Consider the following 21,772-nt stretch of genomic DNA (forward strand, 5'->3'; position numbering starts at 1 on the left):
GAAAGAGAGGTAACTTCGGAGGGGGGAAATAGTGGCAGGGTAAGGACTATATTTGCAGGAGATGGATGGTGGTCAGAACCATCTCAAAAGGGCAGGAAATTCTGCACCAGGTTTTAGCAATTGTAGACCAAAGCAGCGGTCTTGTCCAAATCAGAGAACAAGTGGGGATGACAAGAAATACTACAGTCTATTTACGAGTTGAATAATACACATGGTGGCAATAAATGCTTCAATTCTGCCAAAATGGAGAATATGATGTTAGGACAAAAATTCAGCTTTCTTTTATTCCCTGCTCTTCAGTTTTTAGATAAAACAACTGTTTTTGATTGTGTAGCTAAGAAGATGAATTTGACAGCAAGTAATGCCTGATGATATCCTGGAGGTCAGGATAGTCCTCAACTTACAACAATTCGTTTAGTGACCATTCAAAGTTACAATGGCCCTCAAAAAAGTGACTTATGACTGTTTTTCATACTTACAATCATTGCAGCTTCCCCATGGTCACCTGATCAACATTCAGATGGCTTGGCAACTGACTCGTATTTATGACAGTCAGTGTGTCCCGGAGTCACCTTTTTGTGACCTTCTGACAAGCAAAATCAATGAGGAAGCCAGATTCGCTTAACAACCATGTTGCTAACTTCACAACTGCAGCAATTCACTTAACGACCATGGCAAGTAAGGTGGTAAAATGGGGCAAAACTCAATTAACAAATGTCTCGCTTAGCAACAGGCATTTTGGGCTCAATTGTGTGGTAAATGGAGGACTACCTGTATAGGATTATGTATGAACTACATGAGGAAGGAGAATCAAAGCAGAGCGAACATTAAACTGGCAATGACTATGTTAGAGGTATCCAAATAAACCAACATGAGCAAATACTGTATGTTTTATCCAAACCTCTTAAAGGTTAACTTTGAACTCTGTACCTTTCTTAATTCAGGGTCATGGGAAATCCACCGAATGACTGCTTCAAAAATATGTTTTTCATCCCCAACGTTTAACTTCTCCAAAGACAGCACTTCTTTTAGCCTTTGAGGATTGAGTTCTAGGAATTCTTCTGTGCTGCTGACATCACGGAAGTGCGTTTCCAGATACTCCGAGGCCAAGTAGTGTACGTGGAGCAGGCAGTAGTGTAGGGCAAAGTCCCGAATGCCAATACAGTTCTCAGCAGCAATACAACCCTCCAGAAACTCACAACAGAGCTTTTTTAGGTCTGTAAGCAGCAACAGGTCAGCAGCTTGTACCACATCTTGGATAGTCTCTTCGCTTAGCTTAATCTAGGGTTCAAGGCAGAAAAGGACAGCCGGTTATGATCAAGGCTTGAGTCAGACTCCAAATAGCTTCCTACATTAGCACCTAGTTAATTTTTCCTGGTTTACATTTAGATTAATAAACAAGTAAAAGTGGAGTGCTAGAAAAATAGTGTTGTGGCCCGTCAGCAGCCAGCAGAGCTGGCAGCAGATTCATACAGTAGGAGGTTGGGGAGGAACGTAGGCCAGTCTTGGAGTCTGGGGAGGACTCTGATAAGGGCTCTATTTTGGAGGCAGAATGCCAGTTATCAGCTGCCTTCAGAGCCAGACATCAGTGAGGCAGACGAAGTGCTGGAGGCCTGTTCCCAGTGTGCACATATACAGGGTTGCCAGGAGAAGGGAACAACTGAAGAACAGGGAGTAAGGCCACAGGCGGAGGATGAATGGCCCCTCCCAGAGGAAATAAAAGAGGAGCGAAAGGAGAGTGGAGTTTGCAGGAGACAATTAGTTCGCTTCATTGGTTCATGACTCTCCAAGACTCCTTGCCAAGTTTTGCAGATATCGACCTGGCAGTCAGATAAGGTCTGTGACTGTAAATCCTCCCTTGAAAGACTTTATTGGATGTGAATGAGAAGAATTAATAAATCACCTGTGTACCAAGTTTGGTTGAAATTACTCAAGGCGTTCCAGAGTTATGCTGGAACATACACACAGACACACAGCCATCTTGATGATAGATAGATAGATAGATAGATAGATAGATAGATAGATAGATAGATAGATAGATAGATAGATAGATAGATAGATGATAGATATAGATAGATAGATAGATAGATAGATAGATAGATAGATAGATAGATAGATAGATAGATAGATAGATAGATAGATAGACAGACAGACAGACAGACAGACAGATTTCCTAAGAGATTTAACTTACATCTCTAGACTTACATTTGAGTCGACATGGTCAGAATTGCGACTGGATACACCTAAGTGCGCACAGAATATTTCTGAAGATATATGGAGGATTAGGATTAGTAACACATACCTGACCACTGAAGATGTAGTCCAGAATCTCTTTCATGGTCTCCACAGATATCCCTTCAAGTTCAATTTTAAACACGGATCCATCATTCTTGGGAGAGTTATAGTTCAGTTTTGTTCTGTAAAAGACAGGCTTTAGTTTTAAAAAGGCAACACGAATAGGGCAAACGAAAAATCACACATGAAAAACATTCCGGCTTCCGGATTGGATTTGGATTTATTGCATTTATATGCCGCCCTATTCCCGGAGGGACTCAGGGCGGCTCACAAATCAAAGGAAGGGAATACAGACAGGGGGGGAAAAACAAGCAAACAACTACAAAAGAATTAAAAGCAATCAACAACCACACAGTTCGAGCGGGGACGGGAACTCGTCAACCCCAGGCCTGTCGGAACAGCCAGGTTTTAAGGGTTTGCTTTTAATAATATCGTCTTCTATGATTGTTCTCAAAAATTCCAAGACACAAGTAGAAAATTCTTAGTTAATAAATATTAATACTTCATGACAATAATTATTTAGATATCCAGGCTTGTGGCATTTAGTATTCCACTTAATGATAAAATTATCCTTTTTCATTTCATTTCTTAAATGTCAGATAGATTGTACATTTGCCAGGTGCATATGGATATCTGAGCATTTGTACAGAATAATTCCAAATTATGTAATGATACATTTCTCCACATGCAACAAATATAAGTAAGTCTATGACTGCGAAACAAGGCCCAGACAACATTATTCAATGTGAAGCAAGCTTTAATACTGTATATACTCGAGTATAAGCCTAGTTTTTCAGCCCACTTTTTGGGCTGAAAAAAGCCGCCTCGGCTTATACTCGAGTCAGTGAAAAATTTGCCCGAAATGGAGGAGAAAAAGGGGCGGGGCCATGCCGCTGGGTGACACTCGTGAATGGCCCAGTGCCCCTGTGAGTTTCCCCTCCCTCTGTGTCAGTTTGCCGCGCAGCGCGCACCGCACCATCCCCCCTCCTCACGTTCTAATGTAATGCAGGGCTGTCTTACGATTCCCCTTCCTCCCCCTCCTGCCGCTCTGCAACGATGTCCCACCTCCTCCTTGTTATGGCAAGCAGCCACATAGCGATGTCCCACCTCCTCTGGTACAGTGATCCAATGATAGGAATCACTGTGCCGTGTGTCATAGGAGGCGGGACATCGCTCCCGCGGCTGCACGGGACATCATCATCACAGCGGGACATCAGCATCATGAGGTGAGTGAAGTATTTCATTGAATACACCGCTAGTTTACTGTTTTTCTTTGAAATAAATATTCAAAAACATTATTGGTATCTATTTTTACTTTTGAAATTTACCGGTAGCTGCTGCATTTCCCACCCTAGGCTTATACTCGAGTCAATAACTTTTCCAGTTTTTTGTGGTAAAATTAGGTGCCTCGGCTTATATTCGGGTCGGCCTATACTCGAGTATATACGGTACTTCATCAGATATTGCATGAAATGTCCAATTAAGCCAAATAATTAAAGAAACACTCCATATCAATCTTTAAACTTCAGGGACTCACAATCTGTCAGAATCACAGGAATAGTGCAAGCTATTGTAAGTAGTACAAACGACAGAAACAATACAAGCAAGCAAGCAACATTTGAATTATTTTATTTGACAGCTAGATTCATATGGAACCTCGGACACTGGGACTTATCTTGCTAGCCGCCATTTAAATTAGACAAGGTTATTATCCTAGCCATGTCTCTGTTAAGAACTGGTCAAAAGGCCATGCTGTATGTTCTGTCTTGTCAATGAGATCTTGACACAACTTTGCTGTGCTCATTAAAAGAAAAGGATGCTTTGCAAAACATGTCAGCATGTGGGAAACTCTCTTCCTTCAAAGCAGGGGTGTCAAACCCAAGGTCCGGGGGGGGGGGCAAACCCGGCCCGCGGGGTGCTTAGATCCGGCCCGCGGGGCTGCCCCGGAAACAACAAAGGACTGGCACACAGTGCCTCTGCCAGCAAAAATGGAGCTCGTAAGGACTCCGTTTTCACTGGCAGAGGGTTGCAGGAGGCCATCTCAACTGAAAACGGAACTCGGGAGCCCATTTTCATTAGCAGGTGCTCGGGCCACCACAGGTGCCCCCGACACAAGTGAGGTCGAAATGCCCCCCCCAAGGTCAAATACAACCCTGATGTGGCCCTCAATGAAATCAAGTTTGACACCCCTGCTTCAAACCAACCAGCCGACTTGAAGCCTAAATGACTGAGCAGGCACAAATAATCTTTCCTGTTGGGAGCAGAATTGTTCTCTTTGCCACATACATGCACGCACACGCAACCAGGAACAACTTTTGTGTGCAAGATTATAAAGGATGTGTTTACACAGCACGTCTTATATTTTATTTTACAGGCTCATCTTTTCTGGTTCAGCTTTATGGCTCAGCCTACATGTAATTTTCCACTTTAAAAATTCTAACTTACACACAGGATCAAGAAACTTCCAATTAGAAAGTCTGTAGAGATTCTCAGCCATCGAGGTCATGGTTGTCCCAAAGGTGCTTTTTTCAGGAGGAAACTGGACTGTCTTTGGGGTTTTTTTTTTCTTTTGAAGAGATTTCACTTCTCATCCAAGAAGCTTCTTCAGCTCTGACAGGATTTTTCATTCCCTTCCATTTCCCCACTATCCTGTCAGAGCTGAAGAAGCTTCAGTACAGTTGCCTCCTGAAAAAGCACCTTTGGGACTTTCAATTAGAAACATACGCTTTCCTTCAGAATAGATAAGGGAAAGCCAGCAAGTGAAGCAAGAATGGCAGTAAAAATAAATGCCCTTATTGTTTAGGACAGAAACAGACCTAACTTGCTGTTGACCTTTTTTTAAAAAAGGTTTTTTGTTGTTATTAGTTGCAAAGCCGTGTTCCACCCACCGCGACCCCATGGACAGCATTCCTCCAGGCCTTCCTGTCCTCTACCATCCTTTGGAGTCCATTTAAGCTCACGCCGACTGCTTCAGTGACTCCATCCAGCCACCTCATTCTCTGTCATCCCCTTTTTCTTTTGCTCTCAATTGTTCCCAGCATCAGGCTCTTCTCCTTTCTTCTCCTTAGGTGGCCAAAGCATTTGAGTTTCCTCTTCAGGATCTGGCCTTCTAAAGAACAGTCAGGGTTGATCTCCTCTAGGACTGACTGGTTGGATCGCCTTGCAGTCCAAGGGACTCGCAGGAGTCTTCTCCAGCACCATCGTTCAAAGGCCTCCATTCTTTGGAGCTCAGCCTTTCTTATGGTCCAACTTTCACAGCCATCTATTCCAACTGGAAAAACCATACTCTCAACTATACACACTTTTGTTGGCAGGGTGATGTCTCTGCTTTTTAGTAGGCTGTCTAGATTTGCCATACCTTCCACTCCAGGAGCAAACGTCTTTTAAGTACTTGGCTGCAGTCCCCATCTGTGGTGATCTTGGAGCCCAGGAAAATCAAATCTGTCACTACCAGGACAGGAAGTGAGGAATTGCCAGGAATTGAGAGGGCTGGATGCCATGAGCTTGGTTTTCTTAATGTTGAGTTTCAAGCCAACTTTTGCATTCTCCTCCTTCACCCGCATCAAGAGGCTCTTTAGATCCAAGCTTTAAAATGTAGGTGAGAAAGTTTACTGATGAGTTGCTCAACTCATATGTATACACACACACACACACACACACACACACACACACACACACACACACACACACACACACATATATATATATATATATATATATATATATATATATATATATATATTATACATACATACATACATACATACTGGCAAGAATTATTCCGAGAAAGAAGATGGGAGAACTTAATTCTCAGCTGTCAACTAAAAAGTGAATCCCCGGTGAAAACTTATTAGAAATACAATGCAGATTACCATAGCTATTCCCAGGACTTGTTTCGAGATATATATTTATATGCATGAAATATGCAGTAAGCTCCAAAGCACCAAATACCACTGAGCATCAGTTATGCAGGATGCAGAGGGAGAGTCATAAATGTATACAGTGACCTCAATTTAATGGAATTTAAAGGCTTGCTCACCATCAAAAATGACCCCCTTTGAACCTTTGACGTTATTATATCCGTGTGTCAGCCTGTTAACTATTTGGTGATTTGATTATATATACAGAGCTGTTAAGCTGCTAAAAGTTTTGTTTAGACGATTTATCTCTTTGTGTACTGTATACACATTTATCTACTTGTGTGCACAGGTAGATGAATCTATAGCGGATTCACTGAGAAACATAAAGCACTAAGAGTTTAATCTACGGAAACTTCACAGCAAATGTAGCTCAGGAGATGTTTTTCAGGACTCTGAGTCAGCATTATGCTTTGGTTAAAGGTAGCAGAAAACAAGGGGAATATTTATTTTTCAGCAAACTCCTTATTTTAGTGATGGCGAACCTTTTCGGCACCAAGCACCCAAACTGGAACGTGCGTGCATGTGCATGCACGTATCCACGCCCGAGCACCAGAAACCCAAAGACCAGATGGCCGGCATGTGCGTGGCTGTTTTGGGGGCATTTTGGGGAGCTATTTTCAAGGCCCCCCCAAACGGGCTAAAAATGGTTTTTCAGGCTGTTTTTGGGGCCATTCTCAAGTCATTTTCTGGCGCTCCAGCTGGCTGGCATGCATGTGCAGGCTGGAAAAGTAGCTGGCAATGTGGCACGTGCCCACAGAGAGGGCTCTACATGCCACCTCTAGCACGGTTCACCATCACGGCCTTATCCCAATCCTTTCCCTGTAGTCAAAGGCAGGGATCACTGCTGATATGGATAATGTGTGTGTGTGTGTATATGTGTGTGTGTGTGTGTGTGTGTGTGTGTGCATGCGCACACACGCACACACACACACACACACAGAGTTCAGGTCTTACAGGAGAAGTTTCAGTCTGCCTTTCATTTTATTAAATTCAAGACATAAAACATAATGGAAAGAGTTTCTCTGCCCCTAAGTTACTCAATATGCAGATAAGAAGGAAGGTGCTTTTCCTTGTTTGTTTCCCCTCCCCCACCCCCAAACTGGAAGGGAACCAACATCAAAGACAAGATCCTCAAATGGGAAAAGGGCTGCAGGGAGAACCAGGAGTCTATGCTCCTCCCTGCTTATGTATTTTTCCAGCTTTTAATAATTCCCTTGAGATGCGTCTGGGGTGAATCAACGTTTAAAGAGGCACATATAGCCTCTTTGCCCTGTGGAAGCAACCATATAGATTTCATTACTTCCTAAATCTCACCTACAGCTACTGATCCAAAACAACAACACAGTGCCAAAACACAGCTAAATCATCCTACTTCTTCCTAGCTTAAATCCTGCACGAAAATGTGTGGGCTGCCAGAATGATTTCCCCAGGTTCACCCTAATTAAGTCTTGCTTAATTATGTAATATGTAAGGCAGCTTTAATGTGGTGTGTTTTCACTCTATAGCTGTAGTGGGATAATACTGTTATCCCCTTGGTCTTCTAATTCGATTTCATTAAAATGTATTTTAGGGGGCTTTATGTTATAGAGTTGAGACAATGAAACAAATACACAACCCTAAGATCAGTTCCTGTCCCCCCCCCCCCCCAAACAAACAAACAAGGGATTATTATTTTTCTGCATGTCATACCTTAGCTCTTTGGCAGCACAAATTAAAAGTTATAAGCTTTAACCACACCCTGTTCCCACTGCCAATTTTCTTGAGAGTTGTGCTTGTATGTTTTCTTTTCAGGTGCTCTACACAAGAATCACTTAAAACAAAAACAAACACTCTGTGTAAAACACCAAGGGACTCTACCCTTCCATTTACAGAAGGAGCTACTACAATATTTATACTTAAACTTCGTGAACTATCTCTATTCCCCTATCCACTCACATATTCTCCCCTAAGTGCACAAGTAGGTCAATGTTACTCTGAAAACTGGCCCAGTCCTCTTCAAAAGGAGAGAATCATCTGTTTGAAAGTAACTTCTGTGTGAACTTCAAAGTTCATTTAGAGGTAAAGAAAATTGAGATGTAAAATCCCTGATAGCAGCTGAACAGGAGGTGAAGTAGCAACACTAGATAGCTGGCTATGCTCTCCCTATTTCTGATAAGCCATATTGCATTTCTATAATATTATATGTGTAAACAGCCCAAACAGATCCAGTTGCTAGGTGAAGGCCTCTTTATTGAAAGTTATGCCCCACAATCTATCATACTGGTCCAGAGACAGATATTTTTTCCAACTTCCCAGACTACAGCTGAGAATTAAGCACTTAGCTCAAAGTCACCCAGCCAGTTTCTGTGCTTGGGGAGGACTAGAACATGGGCCTCTTTGCATTTGGTCTGGCACCTTAACTACTACATAACACTGGCTCTTGTATATACAACTCGCTGATAACCCGGCGTTGTATTTATTTATTTTGGGGGGGGGGATGTGTGGACCAAATGTAATTTCTAATGTTGGATTTCCCCCTTGCCAGAAGGAGCCCCCTTGTGAAGTATTGTAAAGCATGGAGTTACCATGACAGTAGAAGCCATTTTACAGCAGTACAGTAGAAGGCACTTTAAGGCACAACAGGCTGTATCTTAACAGAACAGACCCCGAGGAGTTTTAGGGGTGTCTTAACCCCACAATATTTTTCTCCAGAGGTTAAGTCATCTGTGTACCAAGTTTGGTTGAAATTGCTCAAGGCATTCCAGAGTTATGCTGGAAAACACACACACACACACACACACACACACACACACACACACACAGACGGACGGATATGGAAGATTAATATAAGTCTGTGCTTGATTGCTTTCCTTGATAACTTATTTCTCTTTTTGGACCAATGCATAAATGGTAACTTTTGAGAATGTGCTTTACTTGGGAGACCATTTTCAGAACCAGACCTGGAACGCTATTCTTCCCTTGGTTTCCAAAATCTATGTAAGTTGACTATTGAACCTTAAATAATGACCAGGGTGATCTTGGGCCAGTCACTCGTTCTCAGCTCAATCCATAGGCTTGATATTGCGGGCAAAACAGGAGGACGGAAGGCATATTATGTATGTTTGCTTCCCTGAGTTACTTACAAAGTAACCAAAGGGGGATTTAAAATAAAATAAAATAAACACAACAAATAAGTCTGTAACATGGTATCTAAATAAATTTAGGGTAGATTTTTGTTGTTGTTGCGTGGATGGTGTTCAAACATTCCATACAGTAAATGTATAATCATGTTGCAGGACACAAAGTAAGCCAACTAGGATAGCATGAAGAGCTTCTGAAGATTCCTCCAAACTTCTTAACTGCAGTTGACCAGAAAAAAAGAGTAGCATCCGAGGAGAGTTGCTGCCAATTTTCTCTCCCGTAGAAATATACTGTGGGATTATTCCTAGCATTCTTTGTGGATTTTTTTAAACTGGCCCCATTTTAAAGCTTGATCTTTCTTTGCTTTGCTTCTCCCTTCCCATCAAAGTTGTGTTGTGTTTTGCAGAGCTATCCCTTGCTGATAGACAAGGAGAGACATGCAGAGTTCTAAGCCCAATGATATCATTTTTTTTTTATTCCCAACGTACTGTTGGGTGGAAAAGAATAAAAATGAGTCACCTCCTGAATTCTAAGTTTTAAGTTTTGAATTCTAAGAGTTTTCTTTTGAGGATGTAAGCAAAAAGAGTCCAAATCTGGGCATGGCTACAGGGGACTTTAGATGGAATTCTAACCATTGACAAACCTACAATGGTTTCAATGTTATAAAAAAAAACCTCTGCAATTATTAGCTTTAATTTTTAAGGTAAATAGCAACTGCAGGAAAGTAAATTAGAAATGGTGGAATGGCTTATAATACCATTTCTACTCTATTCATTCAAGACTGAGGATTTGGATACTACGCACATATGTGCCCAGTGATAGCTTAGATAGCAGCTTAGAAGAAAGTATGATTCAGTCTTAATAATAATACAGATCTATGCTCTCACTTTTTCTCTAATTACCTTTCATCTGATAAAAATATATATTGCATGAGTCAGTTCCCGCTCCCATCTCCATGCAGAAAGGAACTGAATTGTTTTTCATCCACTGTTAATCCTCAAGGACAGATAGAAATATATGTTCGCATCTGTCTCCAAACTCTTTATGGATCTTTATGTTTGTGGATATTTATATTATTGGAAACATTCCATCCATTAAAGACAACCTGTGCCAAGGATTTAAAAATGTTCCAATGGGCCTAAACCAGGGATGAAAACAATTTACCTCTGCTACTGGTTCGCAAATGTGAGCGCAGGCGCAGAGTGTCAAAAACGGGACATGATAACGTCTGGGCTGATGGGCGGAGCCTCCCCCTGCCGCCACCGCTACTGATTCACCCGAACCAGATAGAACTGGCTGAATTGCACCACTGGCCTAAACTATATGCTAAAATGATAAACTACCTCAGCTAGTTAACAAGACATGAAAACAGATGTTAAAAAACACCTGAATTGTAACTGTGGCTGACAATCCATTTTAGAGCTCTTAAACAGCACTTTGTGTAAGTATGTGTATGTGTGTGTACACATATCTCAGCATATCTTACACGTAAACAAATAAAAAAAAGGAATCTACATACTGCCTTTGCCAGATAGGAAAATGACAGCAGTCAAACAACTTCTATTTAACATATTTATTACAGTGCTTGTAAAAATCACACGTCCAGGGGACACAGTGGCTCAGTGGCTAAGATGCTGAGCTTGTCAAACAGAAAGGTCTGCAGTTCGGCGGTTCAAATCCCTAGCGCCGCATAATGGAGTGAGCTCCCGTTATTTGTCCCAACTTCTGCCAACCTCGCAGTTTGAAAGCATGTAAAATATGCAAGTAGAAAAATAGGAACCACCTTTGGTGGGAAGGGAACAGCGTTCTGTCCGCCTTCAGTTTTTAGTCATGCCAGCCACATGACCACTTCAGACAGTGCTGTCTCTTCGGCTCTGAAACGGAAATGAGCAAACCCCCCCCCACAAGGGGGGGTTGGGAACGACTAGCACAGATGTGCGAAGGGAACCTTTACCTTTACTTTGAAAGTCACATGTTATTATTCCAAGTTACCTTGATTTGAAACTTACCCTACACAGTGGAGAACTAGATCTTCATATGGAAGAAAATAGTGTAATTAATCACTTCTCTCTTTCCAAGGGTATCACAACATTATGAAAACACTAATTGCATCCTATAATAAGGACCTTTAAATACCCAGGCATCTTTCTGATAGGAGTGCTCTGTTGCTTTATTTAAAATGCGTATTTATATAATGTATTTAGAATAGAGGAAGGGAAGGAGAACTATACCGTTGAAATTACGTGTGACACATCTTCAGCTTCATAGCTGAGAAATCTTTATGTAATCAATTGTGAAATTCCTGTCTCAGCTGCTTACTGCCATTCTCTGTTCCCTGCACGTTAACATGCTTTCCAGCATTTAAACCATAAATCCTCCAAGAAAGGGCTTCTTTAATTACTTGATAGTCAGCAGTTTCCTAACTCTTCGCCATGAAAAATGCCTCTTTGATTTTTACAAAGGAACTAATAGCAGTAACTACCAATACTACCCACCGAAGTCTTGGTAAACAACAGAGGCTCCACCTGCATGAATGATACACCTGAATTTGTCAGTAATTTTCCCACCACCCCACCCATCCATGCAGATGCAAGAGGCATATTCTAAATTTCTTCCTACCTGTCTTAATGAGGAAGTCAGCAATTTTTCTCCTGTTCACAGCACAAGGAAAAGACTGGTTTTTAAGGGGCTTTGACAATTCAGAGAAAAGAGATCAATAATAGGAATCTCCTATTATCTATCTGAGAGCAGCCAGAGCACTGCCTTTCCTTGTGATGGAGAAGTGTGTAGAAAAGTGGGAAATGGCAGGACGAAGGAAAAGAAGGAAGAAATAGTATGAGTGAGGGATTGGTAACTAACTAGGCAAGCAAGAAGTAAAAAAAAAAAAAAAAAGAAATCAAAAGAACAGAAAAAGAAACCCCCTGAATCCATAATGTGGTGGCTCATACCTAATTTTACCTTTGCTACAAATTGCTCTGACTTTTAAATTAAGCAGTGAGAGACTTCTTGTCTAGTTGTTCTAGGAGCTAGTCTGATCTCGTGGTTTGAAGGCACACAAACATCTTCTTGATGTTAATCAGGCATGGACAAGTACCTGGATGAACAGTCCTAGAGAGATGGCCAGGTGAGCAATTATCAGTTTCATGTTAGAAGCTAAGATACAGAATGAACTTAAAGCTGATTTCAAACAATTTCTTTCCCGTGACATGACTTCATACTTCAGTCTTTCTCGTCGAGTTCAGTAAATGCCTCAGTTGAAGAACTGATACATGAATAGGCTTAGCTTTTCAATGAGAAGCGACAGGGCAGCATTACAGTCCAAAAATGGGAGAGCCTGGAGACACTGCACATGCTCAGAGATACCTTCCTTCCTAGTTTAGGCGAACTATTTAAGACATTATATAAAGGATGTAATGTAATATAAAGCCACGTAACGGAATGAGCTCCCATTACTTGTCCCAGCTTCTGCAACCTAGCAGTTCGAAAGCATGTAAAAATGCAAGTAGAAAAACAGGAACCACCTTTGGTGGGAAGGTTAACAGAATTCCGTGTGCCTTCGGCATTTAGTCATGCCGGCCACATGACCACGGAGACGTCTTCGGACAGCGCTGGCTCTTCGGTTTAGAAACGGAGATGAGCACCGCCCCCTAGAGCCAGGAACAACTAGCACATATGTGCGAGGGGAACCTTTACATTTACCTTTTATAAAGGACACACCAGCATCAAAAGTGATTTCCTTATTTGCTGGGTTAAAAAGTCTGTGAAAGCCTAGATTCAGCCACCCTACTTTCAAAGTTATTTCTTATTGTTTAGTGGTGTGAGTAAACCAAGTAGTTTTGGCTTGTTGGGCATATAGTTCAACAAGTGAAGGTTACATTCAAAGCCAGACACCACCTAGCAGGCAACTCATGGAAAAATGCTGTCAACAATTGTCAAGAAGCTATGCAACTCTTTCAAACTCACAGGCAGGAACTTGTTTTTAAAAAAGGAAGAATCTGAGGCCTGTTGGAAGGCTGCCAGTTCAGCCAATGCTTACTAAGCATGCTTGAATAGCCTGCTAAAGCAGGCCACGAGATCATCCCATTCCAGGCCCAATAATGGCTAACTTTTAAACTGATTACTGGATTTTGACATTAATGATGCACCTTGAAGCAATCAGTATTTATTTGATTTAATCAATGTTAGCTACCTCGATTTATGAAGCAGCTCAAAATGCTTTTTTTTTTAACAAAGGAAAATAATAATTTAAAATAGACTCAACAAAGACTACAAGAAGCAAATAAAAACCACTTTTTTAAACCACTGTGGGAAAACAGGAATACAAACATACACCATAAGGAACGTAGATCTTCCAATCTTACTGCCTGTTAAAAAAAAGCCAAGACTTCACCATGTTTCTAAAAGGATAACTGGATTAGTCACAAAGAGAGGACCTCTCCAGGATCCCCTTCCCCAAACACCATTGCTTTTCTGTTGAGATCCAGATCATGCCAACTGTGTTAGGAGGGAGTTGAATGCTTCTTTGCTGTGCATCTCTCAATCCTTTTTAATAGTTATAAAAGATTATCTGAACTGGAAAACTAAATGCTGGCACAGTCTCTCTAACCACTGGAGCCTTTACTGACCCAACTGGAAACATCCAAGTCCTGTGGGAGGACGTGAAGTGAGACCATTTAACCCTACTTCTGGTTTCCAACAAGTCAGTCAGGGAGTTTCTCAAACATATCTGATTGGCCTCTGTTTACAGGTAATGTATTATGATGCCACTCTTCTGGCACCCTTAAAAACCGTGCCAAATTTAACTGAATGCTTTCATCCCACAAACCCCAAATGAATTTAAATAAAAACAAGCTCCTATAGAAAAAGTGTGTGTGTGTAATCTGAATAATAAAAGCAATATTGATTTTTTTCCCCAAGCATCCCTGCAACATCTCTTTATGGTTATCACAAGCTAGGTAGGGATTTACAAGAGTCTATCACAAAGAAACAGAAGATTTACACATATGCCCGTCCCTTGTATCATCTTTACTACTAACTTAATGCATGCCTATTTAATCCACTTTAAAGGCAGCCTAGTTGGCGGTTTTGGTTCTTGCACCCATTCTGCTGGGTGTAAGGACCAAACTGCTCTGCTGGGTGATTTACATTCATCTTGAATGGCGGATCCTTGGGAACTGAATTTGGGGTCAACCATAAAAGACTAGCTTTCTTAACCTCTCAGCACACTGGGTCACATCTGCACCAAGATGCCCCGATGGGGATGAGCCAGTGGAAATGGAGCATGGGTTGTCACGATGCCATGGTGGGAAGGGTATGATATGTTTTTATGTCATTGTTTATTGACTTTGTGGTGAGTCACTTAGGATTAGCGTGTAAGATAGGCTGCTATAGACGCCTTTCAAATCAATAAACTGCCTTCCATTTAATCCTCTAAGGCAGTGGGTCTCAACCTTCCTAATGCTGCAACCTTTTAATATAGTTCCTCATGTTGTGGTGACCCCCAACCATAAAATTATGTGTTTTCCGATGGTCTTAGGCGACTCCTGTGAAAGGGTCATTCGACCCCCAAAGGGGTCGTGACCCACAGGTTGAGAACCACTGCTCTAAGGCATTTTTGTAATAGAATATTAAGAATTTAGGCATATTATAGAATTATGATCGTTAACTAAATAGCTTATTTTATTACAACTGAGAAGATAGAGCAATAGATGGCCTATATATCTAGATTTAATACAATATTTAAAAAAATGAGCCGGTGTTAACATTTTATACACATTCTTTTAGCTTCTACAAATGCTACTGCTCCCTTATTAATATTCTTATTCAGATTTTACTGTATTTTTGGTTCAATGTCTCATATCTTCTGGTTGATATACTTATGGAAAAATATATGCAATAATAATAATAAGCCATTTCACAGCAATGAAGCAAAAAAGGCAAACAGCCCTTTATTACACTCTATGACAGCTAGAATGCAATGTTGGTTACGGTGCTGGAAATCTGTCTTCTAAGATTAGAAACTCAGAGGCAGATTGTAGGCCAGTCCCTCTCTAAGCCCAACAGACCTCCCTCATAGGGTTGTTGTGGCAGGAAACAAGGGAGATAAGCTGCCACCAACTCCTGACAGAAAAGCCAGGCAATGCAGTGCATAGATGCAGTGCATAGAAATCAATAAGAGATAGACTTAACAGTCTCGTTTCTCAACCTCATCCCAGATGTCCAAAAGGCTATATTTGACATGTTAGGGACTATATATTTGCATTATTGCAAAGACTTCCATCAAGTTTGGACGGGACAATTCTGGGAGTTGCAATCTACCCATCTAGGAAAGGCAGAAGTTGAGAAGGGCTCCATCGGAGGAAGGGGCTCTGCAACAGTTCAGGGGACCTTCCAGCTGCTTCCCTCCCCACCAACCAAGAGGTGACACCCGCTTTTTGTGAGGATAGATGATAGACAGACAGACAAAGGGAGAGGGAATATAGTTTATACTTTCCTAATCTTTCTTATTTTGTTCTACTTCTCTTAACCCTACCCTACTCTGAGTGGGAGGTGAGCACCTTCACAAGGCCACCATGCTACTCAAATATACTCTGTATAATATATATAGATGATATATATGGATGGACTTTATTGTCACTTTAAATGTACACTAATCGGCATCCATGAAATGTCATTGCCTACAGCTCTCAAAGGGCCACAACTCCCATACATACTATATAAGCATGACAAAATAAGTAATAAATAAAAATAAGAAAAGAGAATAAGAATAGAGGAAGAAGAGAATGAGAACAGAAGAGATGGAATGGAATAACTTTATTGTCACTTTGAATGTACATTAATATATTAAAATGAAATAATGTAATGAGCTGTTGCCCACAGTCTCAAAGGGTAACCATCTCCCATATATACTAGGTAAGCATGATAAAATAAGTAATAAGTAAAAATAAGAAAAGAGAATAAGAATAGAGGAAGAAGAGAATGAGAATGAAGAAGAGAAGAGAAAGAGAAGAGAATGAACAGAAAAAAGAGAAGGAAGAGAAGAGAATGAAGAAGGGAAGAGAAGAAGGAATGGAATAATAGCTTTCTTGTCACTCTGAATGTACCCTAATCGTCATATATTAAAATGAAATTTCGTTGCCTACAGCTCTCAAAGGGTCACCACCTCCCATATATACTATATAAGCATGACAAAATAAGTAATAATTAAAAATAAGAAATAAGAGAAGGGAATGAAGAAGAGAAGAGAAAGAAGAGGACGAGAAGGGAATGAACAGAAAAAAGAGAAGGAAGAGAAGAGAAGGAAGAAGGGAAGAGAAGAAGGAATGGAATAATAACTTTCTGGTCACTCTGAATGTACCCTAACCGGCATATATTAAAATGAAATTTCGTCGCCTGGAGCCCTCAAAGGGCCACCATCTGACCCCCGCACACAGGGCTACACCAATGCACAATCAGGAGGCAAAGCCCAAAGACCTCCGAGCACCCAGAGAACCAGCCACCTCCTAGGGAAAACAGGCCAGCCCCCCTCCCACCTAGAAGCGGCAACGGCAAAAACCGAGAGGCTCCGCTTCTCCTCCCTGTCGGGCCCGGGGCTCCGCTCACCGCACGTAAGGGCTGGCGGCGGCCAAGATGTTGGTCTGCACGGGGATCTCCTGCCCGTCCAGCACCAGGTTGGCGTCGCAGAAGCGGCCCTCCTGCCGGAAGGAACTCAGCGCCCGCAGCAGCCGCGCCGCGTGCTGCGGGTCGGAGACGGAGCTGCCCGGCGCCCCGCTCGACATGGCCGCCTCGCCGCTGCTCTCCACCCGCCGCCGGCTGCGCTTCGCCTCCTTCCACTCGCCCTCACCGCCGGCCGGGAACCGCCATCCTGCCGCGCCGCACCGTTGATGCCTGACCTCATCTCCGCGCGACTGACACGCCCATGCGGAGGCGGGGCCGGCAAGGGTGGTACCGCCCCCCCGAGGGGTGGGGCGCTCCCCTCCTCCCCTCGCGGGGGCGGGGCTCTCCCCGCGCCTAGCACGTGCTGCAATTAAAAAAAAAAAAAGCGGGAGCCAGCCGCCTTCCCCGACTACAATGCCCCTCGTTCCCAGCCGGGAAGTGAAAGGCGCGAGGCTGGCCTGGCTTTTCCGCCTTTCAATGTTGTTTATAATGGAAAGGCCTGGCTTTCTGGACATATTCAGAAAGAGGGCAGGTGTGTTTCCAGCCCAGCCAATCGGATGTGTGGGACTACACTTCCCAGGCTTGCAAAAATAGGGTCTCTGGGGTTATGGATTACTTCCTCTTTGTGGATGCCCAATTTAGGGAACATTGACAGTGTGCAAACATAGAACATAGAAAAATAGAGTTGGATGGGACCTTGGAGGTCTTCTAGTCCAACCCCCTGCTCAAGCAGGAGACCCTACACCATTTCAGATAAATGGTTCTTTTTGAAAGTCTCCAGTGATGGAGCACCCACAACTTCCAAAGGCAACTTCTGTTCCATTGGTTGATTGTTCTCACTTTCAGAAAGTGATGTTCTGTGTGCAAGACAGGTATGATAAATCACACCAAAGAATATGGCTTTTTCAGGCTAAAATGCCCAATTGTGGAATTTTGGAGGTGGTTCCTATTTTTCTACTTGCATTTTTTTACATGCTTTCAAACTGCTAGGTTGGCAGAAGCTGGGACAAGTAACAGGAGCTCACTCGGTTACACGCGCTAGGGATTCGAACCTCTGAACTGCCGACCTGATTGACAAGCTCAGCGTCTTAGCCCCTGAGCTACCCGCGTCATAACCATAAACCCAAATTAAACCGTTGATGAGTTTTCAGAAGATGCTCCTCGTTTGGATTTATTCTAATATTTAGAACATTTAATCCAGTAGCAGACTTGGATAGCACCGACGTTTGCAAATATCTCCACAAAAATCAAAGTGAGCCCCATTACAAAACGGGCACCAGGCCCAGAAACCTGTTATCGCTAAGAGTCACAAAAGTCTTTGGCAGCATAGTTGCACCAGACTATTGCAACAGACAATAATCAGCCTTTAAGATACTAAAGTTTCCAGATTTGCATTCTTGAGAAGCGCCCAATATCCAGAATTGGGCAATTCTTTATTGGGGTCAAATTAGTTGGGTTTGGAGATTTCCAGATCCTTTCAATAGTCTTGTTTGGTGTGTTCAGTCACCTACTTGATGAAACCTCAAAGATGAATGACACCAAGCTGAGTCAGCTCCAATCTATTTAAGCCAATCTGTTCTCCTCTGGATAGCACAAATTTCCAATCTTTTATTGCTTTTTCTTTCGTCTTATTTGATGAAATTATAGAGAGATCCCAAACACATTTTTCTCATTATCATCTTCTTTTAATGACCTCATCATCCCTTGAGGAGTGGAATCAGGGCAACTGAATGGAGCTGAGATGGCCAGATGCCCTTCCTGTCACCAATGCAGAGTTTTGTTCAGCAGATATATTCTCATTGTGTCCAGAGAGAGAAATATCTGCCTCTACCTAGGATTGAATTCACAGCCTCCTGATTGTGAGGCGAGAGCTCTACTAGTAGGGCCACACACCATTCTTCCAAACACACTTTGTTTCCCCTAAGAAAAGTATTGGCTGGTCATGGATTTTTTTTTAAATGGAATAAACTTGGCTACAGTTTCTAATAATCTCCTCCAACAAAGCTCCTGTTGTATTCATTCATTAAATGTGTATGGCATCCATTTCACTAAGCCCGGGTGGTTTACAGTGCTATGATAACATAATAAAACAATTAAAAGATTAGAAACACTAAAGCATTGGGACCTTAATGTTAAAACATTAATAATAAAGCGGATAAAAAGAACCAATGCATAGGCAGGGTAGAGTTGGGATCTTCTGCTAACCAGCCCTCTGAAATGGGATTCCTCCAAACTAGTTGGGGTTAGTGGTATCCCACTCTTCCAACTTTCCATTTTATTCTCTATAATTTTAGTTTGATAAGGCTCTCTTCTTCTGGGGGAAGAAAAGCGGGTTTAGAAGTGAGTGGACAGAATGTCCTTGAATAAAACTGTCAACAATAAATCAATTGTTCTAAAATAAATGCAAAAGAAGACTGGCTATTTAAAAGAAGAAAAAAGAAAAGAAAGTGTAATAAAAAGAAAAAGCTATCCCTGAGTTGAGTTTGGTATTTATATGGACGGTGTGATTTTCTTGGCAATCTCGTGTAGGAAGTGAGCACCCACCCCTCTCCTAGGAAAATGAAATATTTTAGGAAATATTAAAAGGGCAGAATATTTCCCCTAAAAGGGAGGCAGAAACTTATCCACCCTCCCTTTGTCAATGGACCCTTAAGGCCTGAGCCAGTCTATTCTACATAACAAAGATCTATCCTCTTTAGCTCCAGGATGGTGGGATTAAGACGTGGCCCTCAGGACATGATAGGATTAGCCCTCTACCCATCTAGCAACTGATCTCACCATAAGGCATCTGGGAAGATTACATCATCCAGCAAGGCTCAACCAAGCTTGAGACGCGAACACAACCTACAGAGTTGCCCCTGCATGGCCCCATGGGAGTCTGACAACCAATCAGAATACAAGCTCAAATTCAAAAGCCCAGAGAGGGCATAAAACTCAGGCACCCTCAGCATATCTTCCCTTTTCTCTTCTTCACCCAACATCTTCAGGGCATGTGGTCCTGTCCACCATTAAAAACCATCTTTCCAAGCAGTCTCCATGTTTCCAGGGTCTTTCTCCCCACTTGGATCTGAACCCAGATGGATATTTCTTCCAACATTCATGTCAGAAATGCAGAAAGGGGGAAAACGTTAATTTAAATTTTAAGAAATGAAATACTTTAATAAAAACATACATGTATATAGTTCTAGCCCAAAAGCTGGGCTACGTTGAATGGCAGGGATATTTCCAATCATCACGGTGTGTGTGTGTGTGTGTGTGTGTGTGTGTGTGTGTGTGTGTGTGTGTGTGTGTGTTTGTTTGTTTGTCTCAGGAGACACTGTAGAAGATGGACAGTTGGAATAGTGCCATATTTGCCATAAATATCCTTGTTGCCTGGAAGAAGCCCCCATTTTTCCATGTGGTCTTTAGTTCGAGCCAAACCAGCGCACAATCCATTCTTGGCAATAATATGATAATAGTTGGCCAGAACTTTCTTCTCCAGAAGATTTTTCGACTTCACATCTTGTTTACGCCCTGGGTTTGCCAATGGCCTCTCATAAAGGTACAAGCATGTTTACCTTCCAAGCCCAAACAAAGCTGACATCATACATGTATTTATTTTATTAAACATGTCAGGCTTTCCAACTCTAGATTGACTCCGGGTGGCATTTACAATAAAAACATTACTAAAATACAGAAGCTATCTGAACACAATATATTACATAGAATTCCATTGACCTTCAACCAGTGTTTTTTTTTCAAACGTGGCAACTTGGAGATGTGTGGATTTTAATTCCCAGAATTCTCCAGCTAGCTGTGTTTGAAAGTGTTTGGATCCCTGTTTGAAAATAAACATCAGTTTAACCTAAAGCCGGAGAGACGAGCCTAATTTTCAGAATATAAACCGCTTCTAGACGGCTAAATCTTGAACAATTTTGAGAGATGGGAGAGTTGCCTTTTTTTTTTCTAGATTTATTTTTTCAATCCTACTTCCTCTACCTTAGGGGTTTATGGCTTTGGCTTAGGGCAGGGGTCGGCAACCTGCGGCTCCGGAGCAGCATGTGGCTCTTTCATCCCTCTGCTGCAGCTCCCTGTCACCAGTTGGAGCCACAATTTTGAGAGGAGCTTCTGGTTGGGGGGGGAGGGGAGAAGCAGGGCATGCCAGGAGGAGGCTCTATGGCAGGGGATGGGTTTTCCAGTCGGCTCCACAATTGATAGGGCTTTCGGTTAGGACAGGTAGAGGAAAATGGACACCACACTAGGAGAAGACTCTATGGTGGGGGAACCGGACTTCCTGTTGGCTCCAGAATTGAACGGGGGCTTCTGGTTAGGACCTTTGTGGTTCTTTGAGCGGCCCCGTCTTAGGGCCTTTATTTTGTTTTGTTTTGTTTTATGCATATTATCTTAACTGACTGTCATGTTATACCTTCTGCATAAATTTGTGACCAGTCGTAAAGCTTTTACAAAACAAGAGTAATTCTAACAATGGTTTCTTTGCAAAACTTCTGCCATTTGGAGCCTTGCAGGAAATAATATTAGGACAAAAGCAACCTCGGAGGTGACAAAGTGTCTTGTGAGATTTGTGAAGCTAAAAGTACAAGGTCTGTTGATCAACACTATCTGAAAACATAGGCGTCTGTAGTGAATAGGGGAAAGTGTATTAGGTAGGCATGGAATAATTGCAGAGGACATGGATTATGCAAATGCTGTCAATCATCACACAATCTGCATGATGATATCATGTCACACGTGACTTTATCTTGGCTTCTCTGCCCAGAAGCAAGACTCTGTATTCTTCCTTC

General features: G+C 42.1%; 1 protein-coding gene across 1 annotated transcript in view; it reads right to left on the minus strand.

Moving 5' to 3' along the window:
• The window catches only part of GAN (gigaxonin), a 44,003-nt gene extending 26,784 nt beyond the window's left edge, over nucleotides 1-17,219 (minus strand). The window contains exons 1-3 of the mRNA XM_032231452.1: nucleotides 16,938-17,219; nucleotides 2,303-2,417; nucleotides 931-1,281 (exon numbers count right to left, since the gene is read on the minus strand). Of these exons, the coding sequence (XP_032087343.1) occupies nucleotides 931-1,281; nucleotides 2,303-2,417; nucleotides 16,938-17,113 (642 nt within the window). The 5' untranslated portion in view covers nucleotides 17,114-17,219. The remainder of the gene's footprint in view (nucleotides 1-930; nucleotides 1,282-2,302; nucleotides 2,418-16,937) is intronic.
• Between the last annotated feature and the right edge of the window lie 4,553 nt (nucleotides 17,220-21,772).

The sequence above is a fragment of the Thamnophis elegans genome, chromosome 14 (genome assembly GCF_009769535.1).
Source record: "Thamnophis elegans isolate rThaEle1 chromosome 14, rThaEle1.pri, whole genome shotgun sequence".
NCBI lineage: Eukaryota > Metazoa > Chordata > Lepidosauria > Squamata > Colubridae > Thamnophis > Thamnophis elegans.